Raw genomic sequence first — 12100 nt, forward strand, 5'->3', positions numbered from 1 at the left:
ACAGCTGTGTGCCTCACCAGCCTCACCACGGCTAGCCCACCTCAGGGACTACCTCAGGCCAGCCTCCCAGCCCAGCATCACCCTGAGGACAGCCCCTGAGCCTCAGCCTCAACACCAGTCTTGTCATCTCTGCAGGTGAAGAAGGATCGTTGCTCCAAAGAACACTTGGCCTGATGTGTTTTGTTGCGGCAGGAGGTTGTATCTTGCTCACCCAACATGCAGTACAGCGCAGGTTCCCTGAAGCCTCCATTGACATTTCTGGCTCTGCTCTGCTCACATGTGTCTGTAGTTTATATGTTCACCTCACCAGGTCCAAGGCAAGGAAGAAGTTTATGTCCAAGTGAAAATGCCAAGGACCATAGAATTCTTGCCTTCCTCTGCCCCAGAGATCACAGTTTGGCTCTTGGGAACACTGAGGCATCTTTCCCCTCAGCACTCCTCTGCCATCAGGAAGCCCTCTGTCATCTGACAGGAGCCCTCCTTCCTGAGGCTGATGTGGCTCAGCCTGCTCAGGACCAAAACCCAGCTGGAGCTGCTGGACTTGGTCTTGGCTCTCTGAGTGAAGTGCAGTGGGTGGCAGCATAGAGACGATCAGAGCACAGGATCTGACAGTCCCTCCTGGACTTGCAGACTGGAATAAACAAAATTATGGACAAGCCATCACGAGTGCGTCTACGACACTTCTGGGTTGTGAGCTGCTTGCTGCCTTCCTGGTTTAGAATGATTTTGACAAAAAGCATCCATATGATTTTGATATATTTAAGCCCATGGCCAGGCTTTATAAGATGCTTGGCAATCTATGGGACAGGTTTTAGAAGCATTTTTTTTGCATTTGGATTGTCTTCCAGCTACCAAGATGATCAGCTTTGGGCTTAAGTCAGTAGTGGGAGGAAGGTTCTAAGGACTTCTGCAGTAGGAGACGTGGGACTCGGCAGGGCCACCCCAGGACTGCAGCTGCCCCAGGACACTGCTAGGAGCTGTGGGCAGGCAGTGAGCATGGCTCAGAGCAATCTCCATCTCCCCCAGACGTTTGTTCTCCCAACCCTCAAAGGCAGCCGGCACACATCCACTGCTTCCTCCAACTGCACAAGGAGCATGTGCTTTTAAAAGGCTAAAAAAAAGGTGGAATGTATTATCTGTTTACAAAGTCATTGTAAATATTAAAGAGCCAATGAGGGGAAATGTCCCTGATGATGTCTTTTCAGGAGTGCGGGAGAAAAATCCATGCAAAGCCACTATTGAGGGGTATGGCCAAAAGGCAAGTGATGCTTTGAACCTGATCAAAGCCACAGGGATCGGCCATCTTCCTGGCACTGCAGTGGGAAGGAGCTACCCATCTCTCCTCAGAGTCAGCTGAAAGGTCACTTCAGCAAATCCACAATTTAAATAAAAGATAGTAAGTCCCAGAGAGAGTTATTTGAAAATAAAAGGCATCAAAAGCAAGATAGATGCATCTATCTGAGCGGCAGAAGTCCTGGAGAGCTTTGGTTTAGTAACAGAGTGTCTGTGCAGTGCAGGGAAAGGACAGATACCCCAGGTGCTTCTGAGGGGTGCACCTGCAAGCACCTGTCACAGCAGGGATGAAAAGGGAGCCTCCATCCCCCTGTCTCCATCCCCCCTCAAGCCCCCTCTGCTGCACAGAGCAGCCTGGGCCCTGGGAGCCCCTCCTGCCCTGCCCCACCAGTACACCTGGGCTGGAGAACCGTGTCCCTGCTGCCACAGTGGGTGTCATGGCCAGGAGGAAAGAAGCATCTCTGGAGAGGCCAAGACCTGGGAGAGAGTTGTGGCTTTGGAGGACTTGTCTCCTGTGCTCCTGAGATGTCCCAGGAAAGGACAGGAAATCATTAAAAACTCTGAGGAGATACTTTGATTGGAAAGGCAAGCAAAGCAAAGCAGTCCATGGTGTTATGTAATGCAGCTCTGTTGAAACAGTGCAGGAAAGTTGCCTTGTGCCAATAAATCAGACGGCCATGGAGGAGCAGATGTGAATCACACCTTGCTTCATATGCCCTGCAGTGTTTTCACTTATTGTTCCAGTTTTAAAGATTAATGGCACTCAGAGATGAGTATTATCTACACTTCCATTTCATACTCATTATCAGAAGAGCTTTTTTCAGCATAATTAGCATGGATCAAATTTTCCAAATGGCTCGGCAGACTTGCTGCTGTTCCTTGGCTGCTAAGAATGCCTGGGACGTCCCACTGCTGCTGCTGGGTGCACTGGACCCTCAACTCCCCATAGCACCATGTAGCCTTTAAATGTGGAGAGAAGGGGCACTACTGAGATGACAGCTGCTGCGACCCAGAAACAGGGGTTCCCTGACCTGGCCTGCCAGGAACGCCCATGTTCTGACACAGCTGGTGAGGGTTGAGGGGCTGAGGGGCTGGCAGCCTCTCTGTCACTAAACAGGAGGGCAGGAGGCTCTGGCTGCAGTGGGTAAGCCAGGGGCAGGTGTTGGTGCTCACCAGCCCAGGCAGCAGCAGCCCTGAAGCCCCAGTGCTGGGGCATGGGCCAATCGCTGCTCCAGGCTGCTTTATATTATCTGGGCACTTGTGCCTGTTGCCCAGCATATCAGGGCATTAAGTATTTGATACCTGGAGAAGTAATGGAGGTGAGTTACCTGCACCAGGAGCCAAGCCTGGCTGTGAGGCAGGAGGTCTGGGAGAGAGTGAAGGTGGCGTGGAAAGGCTGAAGGAAGTGGTGGCTGGGGATGGGAAAACTTGCTGGCATCTTTCAGGGCTTATCTGGGACTGCCAGTGCATGTGTGGGGCTGGTGCACGCTGTCCATGCTGTGTTCCCCGCAGGGCTGTGTGTGAAGAGCGAGCTGTGGGTGCTGTGCCCACAGGGGAAGGCATTGGCAGTGTTGGGGGGAGATCAGTGGCAAGCAAGTAAGCTGTGGGTGCTTGTGTGGGCCTGCCAGTGGTCTGGAGAAAGCCAGGGAGCACAGTGCTGAGCTCCCTGCTACATCCAATCAATCTGTGATCGTTTCTATCATGAAGATAAACTGGCCATTGTTGCCAAAAATAAATGTTAGCATTCCAAATCCACACTTCAATAGCACCAGCTCATTAGAGATGCATATCATTTGGCTCCGGTCCCACACCTTCTAGCTCGTTATAAATATGCAGTTGCTGCTGGCTCTACCCCAATCATCTCTGCAATCAGAGCTTTTAATTAGGTTAATTAAATTGTATCAAACCTCGCAGGGACGCTGTTCACTGATGCTGATGAGGCAGCCAAAACAGACCTTAACTCTAGCTCTAATGAAGGCCCTGCTGCAGCTAATAACAATGCATAATAAATTAGTGCTTCCCTAGAAAGGTGCATCAGGGCTTGCATTTCAGTAAATGATGATCTATATGCACTAATTCACTATTGCAGTCTTTAGGTCTGCCAAGCCAGGGACATCCTGGGAATAGGTTCTCACTAAATAATGGGCTCCTGACTGCTTAAAGCAATGCTGCTCACCTGGGTTCTCTCAAGGCACTAACGGCTTCAGGTACAGAACTGGGAGATGGCAAAGCAATTATTTGCTGCTTTCACCTTGCCCAGCCCTGGGTCCACTCTTGATGCCTGGCATCTCCCAACAGAAGCAGCAGCAGGTATTTATTTACTTGAAACCTTCTGTAATGGAATTTGGAGAGGAACATTTTGTTTGGAGGGAAATGGGTGGCTGTGTCCAAATGTGGCAGCATGAACAGGGATGGTATCCTGTGCCCAGGCTCTTCCTAGACGTTAGCAGCCCCGTGTTGCTCCTAATCAGATGGGGAAAGGTCCGGGTGGCCAAGGAGCTGTGGAACAGAGAGGTTTAGGGCAGCCATGCTGAGCAGCAATTAGTCATTCCTGATTTACATTCTGCTCTTTCAACTCCCTGCTGTGAAGCTGCTCAGGCTTGAGTGGAGGAACTTCACCACCCTTTTCTCCTTGGCGCCCTTGGGCAAGACACCTCAGCTGAACCTGGCTGTAGGGTCCTAGGGAACAGCAGGGCCAGGGCAGCCAGTCCTGCAGCTGGAGACACCTGCAACCCTGCACCAGTCCACAGTCCCACTGGGGACCCTGGAATGGCAGCATCTGGAGGGTGAGTGGTGGGAGGGCTCATGGAGAGCAGACGGTAAAAAGCAGGGCAGCACCTGTGAGCAGTGGGATGGGTGGGATCAAGCCTCCCTGCTCTTCTCTGTTGAAAGAACACAGCCAGGGGGACCTCCAGAGGCTCTGGGGGGTCCCTCTGGCTGCCACAGCACATGGCCACTGATGGAGACCTCACAGTGGCTGTCCTGAGGGGGGGTCCAGAGCCTCCCCAAGCAAGTCAGCTTCTGTTGCCATGCCCCAGGCACCTCACTGTGGTCTCCAGTCTGGTTCAGACTTGGAAAATGGGGCCTACAGGAAAGCAGCTGAGAAGCCTAAGGGCTAGTGATGGTTCTTCTGCTAGTAAAATATATTGTTGCAGCTGCCTAGAGATAATCCTGCAAGCGTAGTCTGCTATTAATGTTTACAGACAATCACTATCAATTGAGTTGTTCAGGACTTGAACAAGGAATTACATGAAATTATTATACAGCACGATATTATTGAATCGCCTAAAACCTGAGCTGTGAATCTGCGGAGTATTTTGATATCTGTATCTTTCAAGCTGCAGGGAATCTCCTTGCTAAAGAACCTGTTGGTTCAGCTTTTGATGCTATAATTATCACAAACAAAAAATAGCTGTGGGCATTTTCTCGCTGTCCTTCCCCACGAGGGCCCAGCTAGAGGATGGCGATCCCACCCATGTCTCACTTTAAATCCTGTGCTGTGGCCAAGTGGGCTGGGGTTTTGATTCAGTTGTAAGGTATTGGCTCTTTCCAGACCCTTGCAGAAACATTTCAGTGCTTTAGGATGAGGATACCAAGCTAAAGGCTTTGGGAGTCAAAGAGCAAGGTCTTTGAGGTGTGGATTTTTTTCCTGGATACCATTGGGAACTCTGCAGGTGTAAGTCAGTCCTATCTGCTAAGGTAGAAGTTCAGAGATCAGCACCCACCAAATCCTTCACACCACTGCAGGCAGGAATAGGTGAAAAAAGTTTGTGGACAAGAGCTGGCACCTCCTTTTAGTCTGTTATGGCCACAAGATCATAAACCACTCCACAGGCTATGGGATTTGTACCCAGACTTTGGAGGTCAGGGTCAAGCAAGAAGCCCGATCAATGTGACCACCACAGATGTAACAATGCTCTGGTTTTCCTTTGTTCAGACCTTCATGGTTTCCCAGGGAAAAGTAAGTCAGAACAGGCACAGCTTTTGCTACCCAGACCCTATATTGTGATCACGAGACTGTGTCCTGGCTGGTACCTCAGCTCCCAGCAGACAACCACCACCCCTAGGACAAACAGTGTGGCCCTCAACCAGTGACTGCTCAAAGAAAGACTTGCAGCTGCCTACTGCATCCCATAATACCTCACTCCATACCGGGAAGAGATGCCTTTCTTCCAGGGAATAGGTCACTTGTGCCCATGCCAGCACTCGCTCTGCAGTGGGACAGAGATGGACAAGGCAAATGCTGGGCCTGGCCAGGTTGTTGCTTTTCAATTCCTACCACAGGATTCCTTGAGGGTCTCCCAGCAGAATCGCTGCTTTTCTTTCCCATCCTTTTCAGTAATGTTCCCGATGCAGGTAAAATTAATCAAGGGCAAGGATTAAATATTTACCTATCTAAATCTCAGTCTAAAAGAGGTTTCCTTTCACAGACACCGGCCGTTGCGCGGGGACGCCGAGGTGCGCCGTGAAACCATTGAAGGGTCCCGAACACCCAGGGCGGGCACGGGGACGCGGCCCCGCTCCCGGCCCCGCCGCGCGGCGCTGCTGCCCCCTGCCGGCCGGGCCCAGCACTGCGGCTGCTCCACTGCCACGGGAAAAAGGCTGCGCGCCTTTCTCTCGAGCGAACCGAACCGTTCTCACACACGGGGCTTTGTTTTCCCTCCTGCTCACCCGGCGGTTTACAGCCGTTACAGAATCTGCAGACTCCGGGTTCTGCAGACTCCGTGGATGCTCCCCTGAAAAATTTACCCCACGTTTATCTTTGCAATGGCAAGAACAACCTCTGAAGCTGCATTTAAGCATGTAAAAATATCGTGTTTCATCACCAAGATGCTGGAAAAGCTCCAAAGTAGGTAGGGCCTGAGAACAGCATCTTTTTTTCTTACCCCCTTGCAGACCATGTGCTTATTGCTGGCAGCGACAGGACGATGGAGAGAGATAAGAAAAGGAATGTTTACACGGAGGCTTCTCTGAACATGCCTGTGCCGCTCCAGGACACTCAGGATATGTCTGCACATCCCCCATCCCTGGCAATGCAACCGGCCCAAGGAAAACCCAGAAGACAAAACTCTTGTCTCACACTTGGTTGCTGCATTGTCCCTCCCTACAGAGAATTTTGGCACTGCCTCAATTTGAACTGAAGCAACTCTGGAGGAAAAGCACACAATGGAATAGTGCAAATAGGAAAATGAGAGGGATTTGGGGATGCTGGGGAAACGACTAGTGAGTAATTTACCTTCAACCTGCCTGAAAAGACAGCTGAAAAAGCTGACCTCCACTCCTGTGGACTTGGACAGGTCCTGCTCAGCCCCAGAGCTGACAATCCCCAATTATCTTCCCTGTCCCTGGGCTGTGCTCAACCCACCTCCCCCTAGCATTCCACTACAACCTTGACTGCTCATGGATTGCTTATGGTGCATCTTACCAGGACACTCAAGCAAATCTCATGGCTTCCCACTGTAAATATTAAGAGAACAAACTCTGATTGATTAATCAATTAATTAGATGAAACACACTGATGGCTGCCACAGGCCCACAGTAATTTGTTATAACAAAGTGCTGAGGTTCAGTCAAAAGCAGGCTGGCACCAGCCCTCCAAGGGAGATGCCTTCTCCTTTCTGAGCAAAGACTGTAACAATTATTCAATGAAATGGCTAACGTTTCCGCTGAAACTTGAATTTGTAAATAGCTGGACCAGTTGTTGTTTCTTTCTTCACCTTTACTTTATGAGTTTTGTCCTGGAAAAAAGAACAAGTACAAATATTTGCTGCCATGCAAGAAGGAGAAAAAACCCCACCCATGTAAATAAGAGTCCCTGTCTGGGTCTGACCATAAAAGAAAAACGGTCACTTTGCACTGTTTAGGTAGGGATTTTCATTTTATCTGCTCTTTTCCCCTTCAGGCTGTCAGGCATAATCTGCTTTGCTCACAAGCACCAGAGAACAGGAGTCCCATTCAGAGAAGTAATTACAGATTTTTAAGACGTTCTCATAACTTAGAGAAATGGTTCCCTGCTTCTGACTCCTAGTGACACTGTTTTGGAGAAGACTTGTGACCACCACTTCACAGCTGAGTCTTAGTCCTTGCTTACAAGGTGACACTTGGAATAGGAGATATCATTTACTGAAATGCTTAATTTCCTTATTTTTTCCATACTAAAAGAGGATTACTTATCTTCAGGCATTATCTGGAGGTGTCATTATAAAACCAGAATGAAGAAACAAATACAACATATACAACACATACAATACCAGACCTAATGACTTAACAGAACAGACTTGGAGAACCAGAACCAAGTCCCTCACCAGAAGATCTTTCCGTGTCTGGATTTTCTGTGTGATGACAAACATGGCCTTCTCTCTCTCAATGCGCTGCCTCAGGAGGTCATACTGGTTCTTCCTCTGCTGGGCTAATTTCTGGAAACAAAAAAAAAAAAAGCTGTATTAAGACAGAGATGAGTAAGACACTATGGTCTAAATCCTCTGAATTTCAATGTCGAATGCAAGAGAACATTTAACTCCCTAATGAAAATCCACTTTATAAAGAGGAGGGAAAACAAAAAAAGAGACAGACCAGAGATCAATTCCTGAAGTGCTCAGAGCCTGCAGAGGCCTCTCAAAATGCAACTTGTTGGGTCAAGTTTGCCTAATGAGAGTGGATAGCTTTCCCAGCACAGAAACAGTATTATTGCAGGTGTGATTTAAGTAATTAAATTAAGGAGAACAGATCCCAACATGCTTAAAATATGACTCAGACATTTAGGAGAAAACTAGTCAGTCTACGACTCGTCCAACTGCTTTACTGACAAGTCAAACTGAGACAGCTGGCAGGAGGAAAGGGACCACAGGGTGTTTATTATCTGACATCTGAGTCAGAAAAAACAGGTTACAAATTTACCAGTCGGCAATTTTAAGACAGCTATTTTTACCTTACACACAACCGACTCATACTCCGAACACTGTTCAACAGATCTGAATTACCCGAGCAGAATCTACAGCCGTAAAGCCAAGTGTAGTTACTTCTAGGACAAAAGTGCTGTGATACTAAAACATCAGAATCAAAGCTGATGGCATAAGCAATTCACGCTGAAGAATCATGAAACAACTCAAATTAGAAAAGCCAGGAAGTGAGACTACAGTGTAAATGGCTTTAAGAAGGAAAGCGAGGAGACAAATCTCAAGCCACTTTGGGCTCAGAACCGAACTGAAGAATACTGTAAGATCAGGAATACGGCAACAGAGACATCTGTGTTAGAATAAGCTTCTTCCTATATACCTAATTCAGGGGTGCAAGTGGTTTTGGGGAAGTGTGAGGGGAGACTTAACAGTGGGTGCTGAAAAAAATTACACTTGAAACTATAGCAGTCTAATGAAACAATAGTCCCATAGGTATATGTTCCTTTATAGAGGAGAAATATCTCAGTTTTGCAGGGACACTGCCTAATCAGATCCACACCACTCTTTTCTGGCCTGTACATCACAACTTATGGTGGTCTGCCCACAGTGGACTGGTATGCACTGAAAGAATACTCTGTGTTAGTCCAGGAAAAGATGTGACTGCAGGCTCACCAGGCACTTGGTGATTAAGTGCCTTCCACTACTGAATTAAGTACTTCCACTACTACCTTTAAAAGTTTTAAGAGAACAATTTTGTTCACCTCCACAATGGTGCAATTAATCCTTTTTAGTGCTTGTCATATAAAAGATGTAAAACATGAAGAACGCTGTAAGACAAACCGCAGCAGTACCTTTAGGTGGGCAGGATCAGTAGGTCCCTTCACCGTCTCTCTCTGCAACATTGCAATGGTAGGTCGGTTGTACACTCTATCTACAAGCTCAGGAACGGTGTCCAGCTGTGTGGCAATATCAAACTCCTGAACTATACATAAAAAAAAAGTTAGGAATAAACTCCCATGGACTCCTTTGATAAGCAAACCTTTCAAACATGTTGCTACAGTCAGCAACAGGAGCCCCAGCAGCACAGCTCCTGCAGAAGTGATGTCTCAGTTAGTAACCAATAGGGATTTCTAGAGCACCTGAATTCCTGGGGGAAAAAAGTGTCCTTCTTTTATGACAGTCCACATTAACACGTGACAGAACAAGTTCTGTCACCCGGTTCAAGCCTCACCTTCCCGCTCCGTATCCACGAAGAAGACATGCCGGCCCCGGCCGCTCCCCGCCGCGTCCAGCAGGTGGAGCTCTGCCTTCAAGCGCTCGATTTTCTGTGGAAAGTCCAAGTTTGGCCAAATTCGGACCGAGTAAAATCAAGTCTCCCCCGAGGACATTTCTGTCTGTTCCTCGAGGTTACATATAGCTGAACTCCTTCCTTTTTTCATCTCTGAAAACACATCTAGTCTATATTTATGACATGCCTTCACAACTTTTCCAGACAAGAGGGTCACGGTGACTGTTGCTGTTACCCAGACAAAGTGCACACATCCACCTGCAAAGCTCAGTTCCCTGTATGGCAAAGGGGAATGATTGCCATGGAACCACCAGCAAAAGCATGAAGGAAAGTTTAAAGCTGGCTTTGATTTTTTATCTGCAGTGATGATTCTGCTTTGTGAATCAACATCAGAGCATACAACATCTTCAGAAAAGGATCGTATTTCTGTGGATTGCCTGCCTACCATACTCCAACAACCCACTTCAGATTATTCTCCTCAACTGGGAGACCTTCTCATACTCTATAACTCCCTGACAGGAGAGCGTAGCCAGGTGGCAGTTAGTCACTTCTCTCAAGTAACAAGTGTTTTCCCCTGTGCTCAGCACTGGTTAGGCCACACCCTGAGTGATGCACCCAGTTCTGGGCCCCTCAGTTTAGGAAGGATGTTGAAATGCTCTAATGTGTCCAGAGAAGGGCAACAAGCCTGGTGAAAGAGTCTGGAACACAAGCCCTATGAAGAATGGCTGAGGGAGCTGGGGTTGTTTAGCCTGGAAAAAAGGAGGCTCGGGGGAGACCTGATCACACTCTACACCTCCCTGAAAGAAGGCTGTAGCCAGGTGGGGACAGTCTCTTCTCCCAGGCAACCACTGACAGAACGAGAGGACACAGCCTTAAGCTGCGCCAGGGGAAGTTTAGGATGGACACTAGGAAAAAATTCTCTGGGCACTGGAATGAGCTGCCCAGGGAGGTGGTGGAGTCACTGTCCCTGGAGGTGTTTAAAAAAAGTACTGGATGTGATGCTCAGTGCCATGGTCTGGTTGAGAAGGTGGTGTTAGATCATAGGTTGAACTTGATGATCTCAAAGGTCTTTTCCAACCTAGTTAATTCTGTGATTCTGTGACAGGACAAGAGGAAACAGCCTCAAGCTATGCTGGGGGAGGTTCAAGTTTGGTATTAGGAAAAATTTCTTCCCTGAAAGGGTAGTCAAGCATTGGAACAGGCTGCCCAGAGAAATGGTAGAATCACCATCCTTAGAAGTGCTCAAAAGGCATGTGGCTGTGGCACCTGGGAACACACAGGGTAGTGGTGACCATGGTGGTGGCTGGGTGAACAGCTGGACTTCATGAGAGTGCTCTTCCAATCTCAGTGATTTCATGATTTCTCTATAAACATGCTAAGCAGAAATACATGTTTAATGTCTTGAAATTTACATAAAAATCACTGCATTTTATAACAATACACAGTGTAATTTTTGATAGTCATCACACCTTTAGGCTCTATATCCAGCACTCCACTGACACTTCCATTGTCCTTTCCAGCATTGTACAAATCAGATTTCACTGAATGAACACAACAGCCAGCAGCAACAATAAGAACAACACAATAAAATAACTATTCTGAGCAAACTAGAAAACACTAAAAGTGTGAGTTATTACCTTGGCTTCTGCAACTCTTTTCATTTCTACATATTTAATATCCTGTGTCCTCATCAACTTCATCTGCTCCGGGGTCACTTCGTCCTTTGGCTGCTTTATTACATGGACTCCATCCTACAACCAGATGAACACGGCACTTACAGACAGCCCATCCCACCTGGAGAGCACTGTGGGGCCTGCTAACAGCAGAAGAACTTTGTTCCTTGTCCCTCATTTTCTTCAAAGCCTTCTACAGGCACCAAACCAATTTTTCTCATTTATCTAAAAATTCATAAATTTAAATAAAAACAAGGTAGGGGAAAAAAAATGTTACTTAGAGCAACAGAGTGTCATCCTGCTTGAAAGCAATGGAGGTTCTCACCTTGACCTCTGCACGTATCATTTTAAAGTAGAACTCATCGGGGTTCTTGTCCAGAGCTTTCTTCTGCAGCGCTCTGAGAGCATTCTGCTTCTTGTGGTAGTCACTGGGGAGGATAAAGCCAACAATCACGAGCTGTTCAGCAGCTTCTCCGTGTTCACCTCTACTGAGGTGCCGAGTCTTTTCCAGCGATGCTCAGCGCTCGAAGATAGCCCAAGGAAACCCTCTGGACGCGGGGAGACCCACCCAGCGCTGCCCGCCCCTCGCGGCCGCACTCACTGGGCGCGGAGCCGGTAGTCCTTCTTCTTCTCCAGCAAGCCCAGCTTCGTCCGGGCGGCGGGCTACGGGAGAGACGGGGCGCGTGAGCGGGAGAGAATGCGGGGAGGGAGCGCGCAGGGCCCCGCGAGGGGCCGGGGCCGGGGCCGGGGCCGGGGCCGAGGCCGAGGCCGGGGCCGGCGGGACCCAGCCCGACGCACTGACCTGGGCCCGCTCACGGTGCGGACGCTGCCGCGCCTTGGCGGCTTTCCTGAAGGCGGCCGACATGGCTGCGATGGCGGCTCCGAGCGCCGCTCCCGGGGCCGCGCGGCGACACGCGGGGCGCGCGCCGGAAGAGGCGGGGCCCGGAGTC

General features: G+C 48.8%; 1 protein-coding gene across 1 annotated transcript; it reads right to left on the minus strand.

The window, feature by feature from the left end:
- Window positions 1-6773: 6773 nt before the first annotated feature.
- Window positions 6774-12084, minus strand: UTP11 (UTP11 small subunit processome component). Its single transcript, XM_048326777.1, has 8 exons — window positions 11953-12084; window positions 11752-11813; window positions 11476-11578; window positions 11115-11228; window positions 9421-9514; window positions 9041-9171; window positions 7599-7709; window positions 6774-7031 (listed from the first exon to the last, which is right to left on the minus strand). Exons 1-8 carry the CDS (start codon window positions 12013-12015, stop codon window positions 6948-6950), a joined length of 762 nt encoding a protein of 253 aa, XP_048182734.1. The 5' UTR covers window positions 12016-12084; the 3' UTR covers window positions 6774-6947.
- Between the last annotated feature and the right edge of the window lie 16 nt (window positions 12085-12100).

The sequence above is a fragment of the Corvus hawaiiensis genome, chromosome 23 (genome assembly GCF_020740725.1).
Source record: "Corvus hawaiiensis isolate bCorHaw1 chromosome 23, bCorHaw1.pri.cur, whole genome shotgun sequence".
In the NCBI taxonomy this organism is placed as follows: Eukaryota; Metazoa; Chordata; class Aves; order Passeriformes; family Corvidae; genus Corvus; species Corvus hawaiiensis.